The 16,715-nt window shown below is 40.8% G+C and overlaps 1 protein-coding gene across 9 annotated transcripts in view; it reads left to right on the forward strand.

Annotated features, from left to right (window-relative positions):
* The window catches only part of PCNT (pericentrin), a 135,782-nt gene that overhangs the window by 48,717 nt on the left and 70,350 nt on the right, over positions 1-16,715 (forward strand). For all 9 annotated transcript variants that reach the window (XM_019553909.1, XM_019553910.1, XM_019553914.1 and 6 more), the window contains 6 exons: positions 758-996; positions 5,419-5,894; positions 7,812-8,388; positions 10,661-10,894; positions 12,054-12,218; positions 15,241-15,384. In XM_019553909.1, the coding sequence (XP_019409454.1) occupies positions 758-996; positions 5,419-5,894; positions 7,812-8,388; positions 10,661-10,894; positions 12,054-12,218; positions 15,241-15,384 (1,835 nt within the window). The remainder of the gene's footprint in view (positions 1-757; positions 997-5,418; positions 5,895-7,811; positions 8,389-10,660; positions 10,895-12,053; positions 12,219-15,240; positions 15,385-16,715) is intronic.

Consider the following 16,715-nt stretch of genomic DNA (forward strand, 5'->3'; position numbering starts at 1 on the left):
AAAATAAGTCTCTTCCTGCTTTGTTGCTGTTGTATAACTACATCCAATAGAGGAATTTTCTACCTGGTCACAGGCCACAGAATGCTTCTCATTGGAGGGTTTGTTTTTTTTTCCTTCTGGGACAGGCATGCTTCTTCCCTATTTAAATTGCATTGTACAAATTTACTAGAGAATATCTTTATATAAAGTTACATATTTCATGAAGATACCTCTCTGAGTAGTAACATAACAAGGGGTTGGTATTTATTTTCTGAAAGACGGTCATGCTCCACTCTGAGTATAGTTGGTTGAGTATTATTGACCAAGTTTTGTTTAATTGGCTATTTGTCAAGTTCATTAGACATATTGTTTTAAGGTTTTTGGGGATATATCTGCGATGAAAGAAAACTTCAGAAAATCTGTGTTTCACTATCTAATAGAGAGAAGTTGGCTCATGGAGGAACAGGAAATATTTAGTTAAATAAGGGGCTGGTGTTTCCCACTAATATCAGTGGATAAAGTCCTAACATAAGCTTCACTGTTCTAAAATTTAAGATCTATTTCTTACTGTTATTTACATGCTAAGCGATAATAAATTGCAGAGATGATGTATAGTAGACCAGTAATAGTTAATGACTTTTTTACGTACAATTTAGGAGTGTTCCCTGTTAGCTTTACACACAGGACACCTTTATATGAATTCAGCTTTTCTTATAAGGAATTACTGAGACTACTGCATGTACTGAAACTGAAAACTCTTCTTTTACTGTTTATCTAGAAATAACCAAGCTACGTTTGCAGAGTGCTCAGGATGCAGCGCGACAGGTTGAAGCAGAGGTGGCTGAACGAGTATTTGTGCTGGAGAAAGAGCAAAGCGATAAACTCTCACTCCTTCAGTCTGAGAAGCAGTACATTGAAGAACTGCAGGAAGAAAGACAGCGTTTAAAGAAAGAGATTAGTGAACTAAAACACATTGGTATGCAGCATGAAATGCATCTGAAAGATGAGCTGGAGAAGGTACAACATACAGCATTTAGTGTTACATTGTATAAAAAATTCTGCTAGGATGGGTAGTAGGAATAATGATTTACTAGTACACATTCTTAGTCTGCAGAGGGTCTTAGTTTTTGCTTTAATTATACATTGTATACCTAAAACATTGTATTGTTTTCATAGTGAGGTGAAAATCTACAAATGTGTGGTGCTTCTGTAAGTAAAGTAGGTGGGATGCCCTGTATTTCACTTATACCTACCTTCAGGTAGGTGTAGGTGTTCTTCACCTACACCTACCTACCTGACATTCCACCTACCTTTCTAATATTTAAATGAAATCTTTTTTGCGAATTGAGCTTATTTCTTTTTAGAAGTGTAAGTGAAGAACAGGGCTTAGTACTACGACATCGCCTAGGAGCTCACACACTTGCTCTTCAGCTCTAAGTCACGGATCACACATTTGGAATTACATTACCACTTTTAACTTTCGGGAAAAAATCTGATCTACAGAAACATTGGGAGGACCTGTTGAATATACTCTGAATTGGCATAATAAGTGTAAAGTATGAGAGGAGGAAAGCCAAGATGAGTTAAAACCTAAAATTCAGGCACCACACCAATTTGATATTGGAATTCTGCTTTGTTTCTTTATTGTAAAGATTACTTTTGTAGAAAGGTAGGGCAGGAAGAAATCTATTCTTAAGAAATTATTTAGTCCATTCCTTGCATTGAGGTGTAGGACTTGACGTATCCAGACTGTCCCTGAGAAACATCTAACCTGTTCTTAAAATTCCGATGAAAGAGATTCTACAATCTCTCTAGAAAGCCTGATCCAATCCCTCACTGTCATTCTAGAGAAAAATGACATTCCATCTACCTTTCTAATATTTAAACTAAATCTTTTTTGCAAATTGATCTTATTTCTTTTTAGAACCATAGAATCATTGAAAATTAGGGTTGGAAGGGACCTCAGGAAGTCACCTAATGCAGTCCAACCCTCTGCTCCAAAACAGGACCATCCCCAGCTATATCATTTCAGCCAGGGCTTCGTCTAGCTATGTGTTTAAAAACCTCCAGGGATGGAGATTCCACAACCTCTCTGGGTAACCTTTTGCACTGCTTTACTACCCTCCTAGTGAAAGTTTTTTCCACTTAATAGTTAACTTAAACTTTCCTTGCTGCAACTTGAGGTCATTGCTCCTTGTTCTTGTCCTATTTCTTGTTGCCCAGGGAAAATATGGTCACTATCCTCTTTATAAAAAAAGTTGTGTCCCTCTGCCCTTCCCCCAGCTTCTCTAGCTAGCTAGACCAGTGGTTCTAAGCCAGGGCCGGGCAATTATTTTGGGCGGAGGGCCAGTTACCCAGTTTTGGCAGGCTGTTGAGGGCCTCATGGGTAGCACCGCCCCTTGACAGGTGCCCTGCACTCTTGTCACCATCTTGGGACCAATGTCCCAGCGCCAGCACCAGTAGGGCCCGAAGCAGAGTGCAGGCTTGCAGGGGTCTGTGGAGCCCTTTGTTCCCACTGGCTCCCTGCCTACTCACACCCGGTACCCCCCAGCCGCGTGGTACATGCGGGGGGGCAGTGCATAGCCCCAACCCCCTGCTTGCCAGCAGGGAAGAAGCTGGTGCTGAGTGTGGGGAAAAGCGGCCCCTAACCCGCCCCATGGCTGCTGCTCTCTGCTGCAGGCGCTCGCAGCCCATGCGGAGCTGTCTGGAGCAGGCACAGGCAGCCCTGGGCAGGCCCTGCTGTCATTTTTGACAGGAACCAAGGGCAGAGAAATATTAATTTTCAACATTTTTTAGGGGCCCCATGGGCCAGATAGAATGGCCTTGCAGGCTGAATCTGGCCCGTGGGCCATATTGCTCACTCCTGTTCTAAGCCTTTTTAGACTCCAAGCCCCTTCCCATAGGTTTTTGGAATTTAGTGTCACTCCATCTGAACACTAATTAATTTCCTACAGTGCTTACCTTCTTTCACTCTGTCATACCCTTAAAAGGTTCTCATGGGGTGGCATGGTGGGTAGGGCACCCATGAGAACATAGCAGAGGTGGTGGTGCGTGGTGCTCAATGCTGCTAGGGGCTGCTTGCCTGGGCAGATTGGGGAGCTTGGGGGCAGGTCATTAAACCCCTGTTGGAGGTATAAAGAGAGTGACAGTGGTTGTTGATGCAGAGGTTAGTGCCAGCTGACATGGCATTCTGAAGGGGTAAGCACAGCCTCTGCCATTGCAGCTTCTTGTCCTGGATCCAAATGCCAGTGCCCTGAGCTACCATTCCCTATGGTCCCTCCCACCAGCTCTGGGATTATGGGAAGAGTGGGGTAATGAGCTGGGATGAAAAAGTGTAGGTCCTTGTCCACCTATTCACCCATGGCAGACCACACTGTTTGGGGGACAGAAGCAGTTGGCACAGGGGCTGTTGGGAGGGTTAAATTAACATGTTTGAACTCTGTGTTCCCCTGCTCCTCTCTGGCTTCTGGAGCTGGTAGGAGTGCTACCATACACTTGGGCTGGTGTAGGGTGCCTAGTGTGTGGAGGAAGGTAGTGCTTACCTCCTCTATCAGGAACCAGGCACTGTCACCGTTCTAAGGAGCTCGCAGCACCCTGGTGTCACTGAGCTAGACAAACTCTATTTCTTCAGCTTCTTTCCTAAGCCATGTTTTCTAAATGTTTTATCATTATTGTTACTCTTCTCTGGATTCTTTCTAGTTTGTCTCCATCTTTTTGAAAGTGTGGTGCCTAAAACTCTTGACAGTATTCCAGCTAAGGCCTCATTGAGCAGAGCAGGATAATTACTAGGGTTGTGAGAAATTTCAGCAGGTGTTTCGTTTCAGAGGTGTTTTGGCGCCCGAAACACCGAATCTGAAATGGCACAGAAGGCTCTAAAACATCTACAAAATGAAACAAAACCATTTGAAATGTTTTGGAATGTTTTGGAGGTGCCCCCCAGGAGGCTGGGGCTGGGTTGGGCAGGGCAGGGCAGCCATGGGGGCTTCTCCCGTGGCTCCCCCCACCGGGGCGCAGGCAGGCACAGCTGGAGAAGCCTCAGGAGAACCTGCAGCCACCTGGCTGTGCCTGCCTCTTCCCAGCAGATCCAAATCGGCTCTGAAACAGCATTGAAACTCCAAAACAGATTTAGCCAAATTGAAATGGAACAGTGATCTGAAATGAATCGCTGTCTTCCGAAATGGGCGAACCCAAAACAAAACATAGCCATTTCACACAGCCCTACCCTCCCATTCTTTGCATATGACACTCTTGTTACATCCCAAAGAGAAAATAGCCTTTTTTATAACGATATTTTGCTTTGTATGATATAGGACCCCTAGATCATTGTCTGCAGTGTTGCTGCCTGTCAAGTTGTTATTCCTCATTTTATTTATTTATTAAATTTATATCCTGCCCTACCCTTTGTACTTTCAATTTTTCCTGCCTAAGTGTAGTACTTTGCGCATACATTTATTGAATTTAATCATCTTGATCTTAGAGTATTTCTCCAGTGTATTAAGATGATTTTGAATTCCAATCCTGTGTTGCAAAGTTCTGGCAGTCTTTCCTAGCTTGGCGTCCTTTGTATAGTTAGTGAAATGTACAATGTTGGTCTCTATTAAACTGCATAGAATCTGAACTGAAAAAGTTGATGCGCTTTCTGGAACTCAGTTTAAAAAATGCTCATTAACCACAGGAACAGCCTCCACTAAGCTTTTTGCACTTCATTATGGCTCATTACTTAGTTTCTTAGATTACTGTATTCCTCTAACAGCAGTCTTGAAATGAATGGGATCTAGTATGTTTAAGGCCACTTTAGAAGCCATTTTTCCATTTAACAGCAAAATTGGTGATACAATTATGTTACAAAGGGCCTGGACAAATGTAGGTTTCAGCCTCCTTAAAAGGGGAGGAGTAGCTGCTGCTTAGGGACCATGCAGTGCTGTTAAGCTGTAACATCTGCCTAAACTTGTAGCAGTATATGTGAGCTAAATCACCCTGATTTTGAACCTAGATGAAACAAAATGAAAGTTAGAGTGGCTTGCCACACTTGTCACTACAGAATGATGACTGTGTTACAGTTGCGTAGTAAAAGCCTGTACAGGTATCATTTTGAGAGAGAGATTTATTTTAGGTATATTACAACTGAGTTGAAGAGTTATTGTGCTTAAGTAGTTTAAGCAGGTAACCCATATGTAAATAATCAGTATTCGTTACATTGTAAGCAATAAACAATGTAAGCAATAAACAAAAACTTGGCGCCATTGTCTTGTTATGCAGTTATACAAAATAAGTACTTATCTGATATACATATGAAAGGAGTACAGTGTACTTCCCACCCTCCCATAACATGATTTAATGTACATTATATTTCTGTAGTTCTTGATTTCCAATATTTGTTTGATAGCAAGATTTTATTTAGAATATTGCTTTATCATTTTTGTAATGTAATGTTCATAGGTGAAATGTAAACTTTTGGAGGATCATAATAATGAATTTAAAAAAGCTAAAGAGGAGATCCAGAAAATGGAGAAGATGCACAAAGAAAAGGAGGAAGAATGGAAGTGTGGAAGTGAGCTGCTGCAGGTAAAAACAGAAGAGAAGTTGTCATTGATGTGTAGAGAGCTTGAAGACAAAGCAGAATGTGAGAGGCTTGCTTTACAAAAGGAGTTTGAACTTCGTGAAGTTGAAATGAACCTCCTTCGAGATCAGCAGGCTGCTAGAATTGTAGAACTGGAGAAGTCCCTAAAGGAGCAACAGAACAGTTTGCGGCAGCTAGAGGACAGCCTCGCAGATGTACAGGCTACTTATAAATCTCAGGCAGAGTATGACAGCGAACTGCAAGCTGCTAAGGCACTCATGGCAAAAGAGTTGGAAAAAGCCACTTTGGATCTTCAAGAGGAATGTGCAGCTAAACTTACTGAAGCACAGAACAAGTAAGCAACTTAGTTTTGTAGATTTTTCTTTCACTTGTTTAACCAGCAGTCTTTTTCAAGACATAAGAAATGAGTGTATAATTTTGCAGCTGCATGGCACAAACAGATCTTTAAATATATTAGTGTGCTTTAGTCTACCAAGGAGCAGTAGTACTATCTATGAAGTCCCACTGCTAGAAGTCACTTCATATAAATACATTGTCAAACCCAGCCTTCATATAAAAAAGAATCATCATCCTATTACTTTTAGGCATAAATGGGTTCTTTAGTTTTTTATTTGTATATTTTATGGACACATCTAGCTATTCCTTCCACAGATTCTTTCTGTTCAGTTCAGATGGGGAAGCCACCTTTTAGTGACCCTAACTTTGTTTTGTGCAAGATGACAAAGTGTATACGTTGTTGCCTTAATGTGCCTCCACTGCTCTTGCTAGCAATAGAGTGAATTTATTTGGGTCCATGTTATTTCAGGAGCAGGGTTCAGAGGTTTCTAGTAGCACTTGCAGTAGCGTGTCATATTTCAAACTGTGAAGCAGACTATAAATAGGCATGAAAATACAATTATATAAATGGAATATAAATAGTTACTGGACTTAACTAGACCTCTGGGTTGATCCAGATTAACAGGTCATAGTTTCTTAAATATTAATAATGCATTAAGTGTTGACTTCCATATACTTTTTTATGCACCCTTGTGTTTTCTTCTGTGGACACTTCCTCAGTCTCTACCGCTGGCTATTAAATGCTTGGATTTTTTAATCTTTGGTGATTAATATAACATGAGCATTTGTCTACTAAGGTTGTGACTACATGAATGAGTTTTCTTCTTTTGTTTCTGAAGCAAGGAAACTTAAATCAAGAGTCTTGAAGATAAGGGCCTTAGGGAAAATACCAACAAATAGTTTTTCCTACACTGGAACTAGGGTAAAATTTCCTGGGTTAGGGCAGATGTTTACCAGATTAAGGGGTAAAGTCATATGTTAACAACTTTATTTTTTCTGAATTGAGTATTTCTTGGGATTGTGTGTTCATATGTCTGTGACCTAAATAAACTGATTACTTCAGCTCGCATTTCACTTCACATAAACCACTGCTTTGTTCTAAAATAGTATTCTGTATTATTTTGGACCAGTGCAGAATTTTGAAATTCTGTATATATCAGAGCCTTAGTCTGTCCATCTGTAGCACTTCATTCACGTTCTGAGTGACTGTCTGGCAGCCGGGGTGCTTCAGGAGCGTTCCCGACAGGGGGTGATGCAGCACCACCATGACAATGGGGACAGGGGTAAAGGGGGGCCACCTAGCCCCCCACTCCCTCGCCCTGTTCTGTGGAGGAGGCAGCAGCACGAGGGGGGCAACGAATAGGAACGGGTTGGGGCTGCCGCAGGGTGCGGGGGAGCAGCCCTGGACCCCCAAATTGTGGGGATGGGACTGGACAAGGAGAGCAGGGCCAGACTGGGCTCCATCCCCACTGGCCTTCCATGGGAGGAGGAGCAGGCCTAGCCCCAAAGCGGCAAGGGGCGGGGGTCTGGATGTGGGCCTATGTTTCTGCCTGGCTAGCACTGCTGGCCATGGCCGCCCCCCTGCTGGCCATGACCCCTCCTCCCACTTCCTGGAGGCTGAAAATACAGAGCGGGGTCCTGGTCCTGAAGTGGCAGTGGGGAGGGGGAGCAGGCTCAGTCTTTGGGAGAAGGGGTTGGGCCAGACACAGGCCTCTGTCCCTGGCCGCCCCGCCCCTCCACCCATCATTCTTGACGGGCAATTGGCTAGTCTGGAGATAAAACCTATGGAATGTCTCATAATCAAATATATTTTGGGCTTAATTTTTTTTTTGTCTACTTATTTTTTTTATTCTTTGGATCTTATCTGTGCATTATTGACAATGTTTTAATTTAAATTTTCTTGGAAATAATTTAGATTTATGGAGGAACACAAAGCTGTGACTCAAACATTCACAACAGAGCAAGAGAGTCTCCTCCAAGAGTTGAAGGGGAAACACATAAATGAGCTAGAATGCCAAAGTCAGCAATTACAGGAGAAGCATAAGCAACAGATTTTATCCCTCACCGCTGAGCTGCAGACAAAGCACCAAACTGAAATTGAGGCCCTTAAATCTACATTACAAAGCAAACAGCAGGCTCTGCTTGAAGCTCATGTAGCTCAGCTGCAAACAAAGCATCAAGCACAAATTGATGAGTTGGAAGCTAAACACTTGTCTAATCTGGATTCTTTGGAGTCTTCATACCTTTCTGAAATTCAGAACATAAGAGATGAGCACAAGAAAACTCTTGAGGAACTACAGGTGCACCACAGAGAACAGCTGCATCGGAAGGATAAGGAGAATCAAGTGCTCTTAGCTGAGGAGAAAGAGAGGTTGAAATTAAAGCATTCTGAAGAGCTGCACCTTTCCCACGAAAATCTGAAAATTGAACTGGCTACTCTTCATATAGAAAAACTTAAAGCCATGGGTGCTGAACTGGATGAAGTTCATAAGGTGGGTGAGAGGAATAATACACTAAAACAGTCCTGTCTGATGTCTGACTTTTATCTGAAAAGTGCTCATTTTTAAAAGTGTATTCTGTAGGTATTTAATTCTGTTTGCTCATGAGAGCTGTAAGTAAATTCCATCATGATGGAAGAAATAATTATTTATTCCATTATAAACAAAAGGATTTATAAGCTTACTTGTATTTAAATGTAATTAACTTTAAAGTTTACATTCTAAAGGTATGTCTGCACTTCAGGCACTTCAGTGGCAGTAGCTCATTTTGACATAGCCAAGCTAGCTTCAGTGCTCTTAAGTGCAGCTACAGCAGCATAAAACTCTGCTAAGGGGTCTTTACCTGAGTTTTACTCAGTTTGTTCAGCTGACTTTGCACCACTGAATTCCATGCTGCTGTGGCTACACTGCTAGGAATATCCAAGTTGGGTAGGGTACTTACTCATGTTGCTGTTCGATTTGCCATTCACCTTTCCAATCTGAAGATTTCCTTTTTTTTTTTTTTTGCCCTGCATCTGAAAAAAAAAAATAGAAGTCCTAGCATTTGGGAATGAGAAAATAGCTTGTGCTTTTTCTTCACCAGTTGTATTTAATCTGATAATACATTATCTATCTGTTCATATATAATTATTATGTTGGAGAAGTAAAATCAGGTGCTTTATATAAAGTAATTTTTTAATCGTTGTTTTGAAATGGGGATATCAAGATGTGATGTGCAAAAAACCCAGATTATGAGGTTCCTACAGTTGCCAAATATCATGCAACATGATTTAAAGTTTTGAAAGTGGCATTGCAGCTCAGTAAGGAAGCCCTGATTAATTTTTAAGGACAGTTTAATATAGCTGCCTTTTGTGTCCCTTCCCTGTTTCCCTCTCCCATAATCTGACCTTTTTTTTTTTTTATTGGTACATCATCCAGAGAGGTTGTAAATTGCACATTTCGAATATTGTTTATTTTCTTTGGGCAAGTTGAATAAATGGAGGAGTGGCATGAGAGAGAGCTATGATAAAACAGTAATTTCTTTGTTTCATTTCTAATATGGGGAGAGTAAAACATTGTGTTCTTAGTGAGTTGTATTTCATTAAGTATTTTAATACAATTTAGTTAGCATGGGGAATTTTTAGAAGCTAACACCATTGTATTTCATTGAATTATTATGTTTTAACATGTTGTCAAAACGATGCAAAATTACCTAATGTATTGTTGACCTACAGAATCTGTTTGTAAATCTGAAAACCCTTCAAGTTTTAGTTTGGTATAATTTTGTTAATTGGAACAAACTACAGAAAATGTTACAGTTCCAATCTTCTGAAATACCAGCTTGCAAAGTATGTTTGAGGGTTCTTTGTTTCTCTTATATTATTTAAGTCCCAGAGACAAAGTAGTGGCTTGTTGCTAGGAAATTAAGTCCCCACAGATGCTCCTGATTACTTTTCTTTCTGCCAAGTAACGGTACAAAGGGGTATCCTTTGGTTTGTTTATGTAGAGCCTAAATTGGGAAATCTTTTTTACTGCACCCAAGGTAAGTACATTGATAAGCTAGTTTAAGTCCCTGAGTCAAGAAAGCACTTTTCAGGGCAGCACCTTTAATTTGTATTAACATTTCACTAGTCTCCTGTGCTGCTTTAGTGCGTTCCTAATGCTGGGTGTGGATTCCTGTTTGCCTCACCTTTGATACAGGGAAGGAAAGGTAAAGCAGAAGGGTGTTCTATAGTTTAAAAAAAAAAAAAATTAAAAAAATTCCCTAAAGTTAAGAATGTGCTTGTGAGGGATTGTCTATGTGGGGGCACTTAGAAAGCTAATCTAAATCAACTACAAGTGAATTTAAATTTAGTTTGAGATGTATTAGACATAGGTATTCAGAATGAGGTCATTAAATGAATTTGGATAAACTGAATTAAAAAAGGCTTATTCAAAATAATGACCACAGAATGATTTAATGCACTTTAACACTTTAGTTAATTCTGGCTAACTTTCCTACTTGTACCTGTGTAAACAGTCCCTGAGAGTAAAGAATTGTGAGGCTGGGGATTGTGCTGATGAGGAGACCTACACAGGTGTCATTTCTTATGACTAGACAGTTTTGAAAAATTAACTCAAAGGTAATTGGAGCATGTTCTCAGGTCTCAGGAGGAAATTTTGGTAGTTAATATTAACTTACCCAAGTTGAAAACTTGCTATACAGAGAATTAAACTTTTAATGTATAGGGCAGCAGGGTTTATGAATTGGATACAAAATGTCTTTTTTTAATGAATGTTTTCATAGGAAGAATTGAACACAGCTCTTCAAAATCAAAGATGTTTGTTGGAGGAAGAAAATCGTAAAGCCTTGGATGTATTACGTGAAGAAGTACTGATTATGGAAGAACATCATAAAAAGGCATTGCAGGAACTTCAGGATCTCCATGTTGCAGAAATTCAGAAACAGAAAGAGGAATATTCCCAGCAGCTGAAGAAAGAGCTTGAAAAGCTAAAAGTACAGCATGAACATGAACAGGAGGTCAGAACTACAAACACATCCAAAACTAAAATGATTATCTTTTAAAATAGAACCGATTTAGTTTTATTAATTACTATAATAAACAGCCATTTCTGTAGCTGGCTGCTGTTTTGGTTTGCAGGCTTCAGTAAAGAAATGAGACAAAGTAGCTGTGTTTTAAACACTTGAATCTAAAGTTCATGAAAGCCATAAACTGATTTACTATCATAAAATATGATTTTACTTAACTGATAATGCCAGTGGATGTGGGAATTTTTTCAGTGCCTTCACTTTACTTTTATTTATTTTTAAACTGAAAAATTAAAACTTCCATGATGCTGAATATATACATCTAATAAAGACTTCAGTACTTAATGGTGCATTGTCTATTTAGGGAAAATGACTATTGTCTTGAAGTCCAGCACTGAGTGCAAGTGGACTGTTTTGAGCTGAGTTGACTTTCTGTGACACTCTAAGTAGATGTAGTTTTTAAAAACAGGAATTAGGCAAATGACATTAAAAAAAACAACCTTGCTGTCTATAGCCTTTTGCCCACATTTGGTATTTCTGGTATATGCACAGAATTCAATAAGTCAGCAAACTTCTTTAATGAATACTAAAAATATGTTTTAACTTTAAGCTTCTAAATTGGTGTTATATTTTTGAGGTAATATTGAAGTATAACTGAGCCTCATTATTTCTTGCATCATTCAATTCTGATTTGCACAGGTGGTATAGTAAGGTGTCAAATGACTGACTTCATTATTCTTGTAGTATACAGTCTACAGCTAGTAATGTATACTAAGGAGCCACTAATTAAAACTTATTTCAAAACACATCCAACAAAATGTATCCAACTGTAATATAATGTGGTGTTGTTTAGATTTGAATTCCACCCTATCCAGAAAGGCTTAAAGTGGTTTATAATACATGACAAATAACCCTCAAGATAAGAAACAGTAGACTGTTTCAACTTCCCTGTAACTTTGCCACCTTGCCAGAAATCAGATCTTGTATTCTTCACTTGAGATGGCATTTGGTACCAACTGAGAATTTGGCTCTGAGTTTTGGAGGGAAAACTGTTACAGAAGTATAACTGAATTGATGAGCTAACTAGTTGCTCTTCCAACCTCCTCTGGGCAGCACAACGGTAACATTGTGCCTAAAATTTCTTTTGCAGATGTATGCCTCAGCTTCAGCCTCTGAAGTGCAAACTGTGAGGACAGCTCTCCTAGCTCAGTTTGAGGAGGCAAAAATGAAACAGCAGCTTCAGTTCCAGGAGGAGATTGAACTGCTGAAGTGTCAATCAGAGGTATTACTGGAACAGCAGATTACACAGCTAAAGGTAGGATCTAACTAACATGTACCCTAGCATAAATGCCAAACCGTGTGTTGGCTGATCATTTTTTCTGAGATTGAAGAAGTATTGTGCAACTTTTTTCATTTTCTTTTTTAAATCATAAAGCTGTAGTAATTGGAGTTGCTGATATGTGATCTTTTCCATCTCCTAAATTAGTCTGTAGGTTTGTTTGCTGGTTTGTTATCTGGGTTTAAGAAACTGGAAGTTAAAAATACACCTATGCTCCTAATGTTACTTTTCTGTGTAATCAACAGGGATTCTGGCTTTTCCTGATTAAAAAAAAAAAATCGCAAATTCTTTCATAAAAAGTTGCAGATTCTCTAATTAACCCCCCCCATCCATTATTAAAATTTTAAAGGCCCCCACAATCCCCTGGCCCTGCTGGTGCCCCTCGCCCCCAGCTGCCAGGGCTATGGGACCAGGGACCTGGGTCTGCAGCCCCCTGCCCCTGGCAGGAGGGGGCAGGTAGTGCAGTGGAGTAGAGCCTGGCTCCCGCCTGCGGCAGGCTTGGGCAGGTGGGGCTAGCTCCCTGCTGCTGCGCGTGCTCCCAGGGGGCCGGAGGAGCTGTGCCCCCAGATCTGTGCATGAGGCAGGCGTAGGCTGTGTGCTTGGGCTTCCATCCTGCTGCCCTCCCCTGGGGCTTCTGTAGCCCAGCGTGTGCAACCTGGTGTTGCAGGGCACAGCACAGCCATACAAGAAAGCTGCTTGCTGCTGCAAGCACCGTGGTGGCCTGGTTACAATTCCCTGCGTGAGTGGGGGCACAGGGTTGTGCATACGGGATGTCAGCAGGGCAGTGCAGAGCTCATGGTGGCAAGCAGCTTTTCTGCGTGGCTGCACTGTACCCTGCAGTGCTGGGTTGCACACACTGGTCGGTGGAGGCCCTGGGGGAGGGCAGCAGGCCAGTAGCCTGAAATTGCAGCATGCAGATTGCCCCTGGCCCCACCTGCAGACTTCTGGGGGGCATGTGCCCTCCCTCCCTCCCTCCACAGGAGTGCGCGCAGCAGCAGGGAGCCAGCCTCACTCCCCAGTCTCGCTCCCTGCTGGGGCCCTGCAGCCACACATTGTGGCCCTGGGCCCCAAGCCCTGTGCGCTGCTCAGCTGGGCACCAGCCCCAGCCCTGCCCAACTCCCTCCCTCCCTATTGGGGGTCTCAATCCCCTCTCCTCCAGCTTACCTGTGGGAGTTGCTCTCTAGGCTGCTTGGTAGCCATGTGCATATATGTGCGCATGGTGCCCTCTGCCTGACTGCCCTTCTCCCGTTCCCCTGAAAGCCTTGCAAGCTACATCTGTTCCAGCCTGCAGAGTGGTTGTTGCAAAACTGCAAAATCCGCAGGTTTCTTTGCTAAAGTGAGAAATCTGCATTTTATTCCAGTAAGGGGGAAAATCCTGTGTTTTACTCCATTTTTCCACAGGAAATTGAAAACTAGGATTCCTGGTAATCAACTATTGTATTGGCCCCAGGAATACTTGCTAAGTGGGAGGTGAAGCGGTCCACATAAGAGTCTGTCTTTTAAGATGACGCCTTTTGTTTTACTTCTTTTTTTGCTTTAGTATGAAAGACATATTTTTTATTAAGTATTTTTCATGTACGTCGCAATTTTGGGAACAATACTGAGTTGGAGAACAATCTGAGCAATACTGAAAAAATAAACTAAGTAGTAAGGCTGCCATTTTGTCTTTTAACACCTATATTTGTGGTTGGGTTTTAGGCATTTTACAGAGATCAATATTTTAATCTGACATACGTGCATAAAATGCTATAAACTGTAAAATGTTCTTAAGGATTAAATGTTAATCTTGGCTTTGATTCATTATTCTTATGTATATGTTACAACCACAATATTTCTATTAAGAGGGTTCTGTTCATTCTATTCATTTTAGTATTTGAAACAATGAAAAGAAGTTCTTTGATTTCTCAGGAGGAACATCCTTTGAAATAGATTTGAGAGTATCGTTTGATTATAACTGAATTTCCACAGCCTTCTATTCTATTTGATGACAGCTTGGTATATGTTTATACCAAATTCTCAGTTCTGTGTATGTGAGATTCTAAACTAGTTTGCAGATAGACTAAATACAATACCATCAGTAGTGTCTTTCAGAATTGGCTATCTCAAAAGAAGAAGCTTTAAAAATATCAGTTATAATTAAGTTCTTTCAAATATATTTCAACTGAAGCTTCATTGGTTGGGATAGGTTTTAATGTTGAGACCTGAGTTTAAAAGAAGTTTGTGGTTTGGGTTTTTTTTAATACATGTCAGTTTTCAGTAGGTGTTTCCTTGTAACTGCTTCTATAAAATCCCTGACTTGGTGATCTACAAAAATGATACTATTAAAATGGTATGGGTAAATCTCCCAGTATGTTTACAACACGGGCGGGCAATTATTTGGGCAGAGGGCCTCTTACTGAGTTTCAGCAAGCCATCAAGGGCCGCATGACGGGAAGCTCAAGGCAGATTAATATTAATTTTCCAAATTTTTTAGGGGCCCTGCAGGCCAGATGGAATGGCCTGGCGGGCTGCATTTTGCCCATCTCTGGTTTACAACATTGCGACATCATTCCCAATATTGTTGCTAGAAGGCACTGTCTGGTATTGACACAGCTGTATGACATTAGCAAATCTAATCCCTTATAGTTTTTCTGGAAGTGCTGTGTTCTTGACCAGGTAATCTTTAAGGAGTAGTAGTAAGGACACTTTTTTTTAAACAATTGAAGCATCTGCTCTTCTTGCTGGCTTTGTGGCATGCCCGCCTGTACTCTTTTAATGCTGTTACCATGTCTTGCATCTTAACAGAGAACTTGATGAAGTATTTATGCTTTTGAGAATACAAAGTTACATAAGTTTGTTGAGAACAGTACAGGAAATGTCTTTTTGGCATCTCCAAAGAGTCCCTTCATCATCTTGAATGCTCTTCAGAGTGATATAGTTCTTGTTAAACTGGAATTGTATTTGTATAAATTAGTTATTTGTGGTTTGTCGTTCTTTTTACAAATGTCTTTTTATACAGGAGGAATTTGAAGCTGAAAAGAAGGCTGCCTTGAATAACAAAGATATGCTGGTACAAGAAGCAGAAGAGGCACGGGTCCTTTGCCAAAAAGAGAGAGAGGCATTATCAGTACAGCTCCAAGAAAAGACTAATAAAATAATCCAGGTAAATTTGAAAATGTTTAGATTTAGATTTTAATTGTCCTTTTGTTGCCTTATGTTTTAAAACTAGCTTTCCATATTTGTATGTATGGATAGGGTCTGTCACTCTATTATATACTGATGGGTTTATTTTAACTGGTTCTCAAGGTATTGTGGGCTGCTGCTGTTAGTATGCTATGAGGAATGTTTTCTCCAGCCACTGAAGTACGGTGCTCTGGTTCAGTGTGGCCATGACTTCTGTAAAAATGAATTTGTAAACCCGATTATTTTTAGTGACTTTTAAAAATCTCTTTAGATTATATTATAGTTAATGATATTCTGGCATCTGGTGAAATATAACAAGAATCTCACAAAAAACAAACACAAGAGTGTTTGCATGGAAGTAAGGGCTATAGGAATATTGGCTACAAAGGACTAACTCAGGATCATAATAAACTCTAATTTATTGCACGGCATGTGAAGTTACCAATAAAATCTGAAAGGCAAACTTTGAGTTATGAGAGGTACTAACGACCTGAACACACACACATATGCATACTTGCACACGCAATTGCTGCTGTAGTAGTGTAGCACTGACGTTGGTTTATCCCTGTCCAGGGCGCTGGAGTCTGCTGTTAATGGTCAGCTTCCTCCAAGGTGATGTCTTCTCCAGAAGAGGGTTGCCTACTTGTCCTCCTGTCTCAATAGGTTGGGTGCTGGATGAGGGGGGCATCACTGAGGGTCATGCTTCACTGGCTTTTATCCCTTTCTGGCAGACTTCTGTGATCCCCCAGCATCATCTTGGCTGTCTAATTTGGAGGTTGCTTTCCCACGTGGTTCTTGACAGTTGTCAGTCACAGTCATTGGGGGTTGCAACTGATTGATGTAATTTTGAGAGTCTACCCTTGACCAGATTGACTCAATGGCTGTGTCCTTGCAGGTTCCAGGTTGCTTGATTAGCTTTAAATGGCTTGTAGAGTAGAGTTTTGTAATTGTAAGTTCCTGTGGCTAGGCTATTGTCAGTTAACAGCCAGAAGCTCTTGCTTTGTCATTCAATTATCTACTGATTCATCCATAATCGCATTCTACGCGGGAGGACGGGGACCAGCCCAATACAGCAATACAATTCCAGTGCAGTCTTATGATAATTATTTTTGGTAATACAAGGTATGACTTACTCTAAAAAATACACTTGTTAAAAGGTATAAAACATAAAATACAGAATACCAGGTCAAAGATGAGACAGGTAAAATATAAAAGGCACTGTGAGAAATGTATAAAAATGCAGTGTGAGGTAGTGAGGATCAAAGGCCACTGGGGACAGTAAGTGAGTTAGGTTAGATGTAGCCACATAGA

This window comes from Crocodylus porosus, unplaced genomic scaffold (genome assembly GCF_001723895.1).
Source record: "Crocodylus porosus isolate Cpor-Errol unplaced genomic scaffold, CroPor_comp1, whole genome shotgun sequence".
NCBI lineage: Eukaryota > Metazoa > Chordata > Crocodylia > Crocodylidae > Crocodylus > Crocodylus porosus.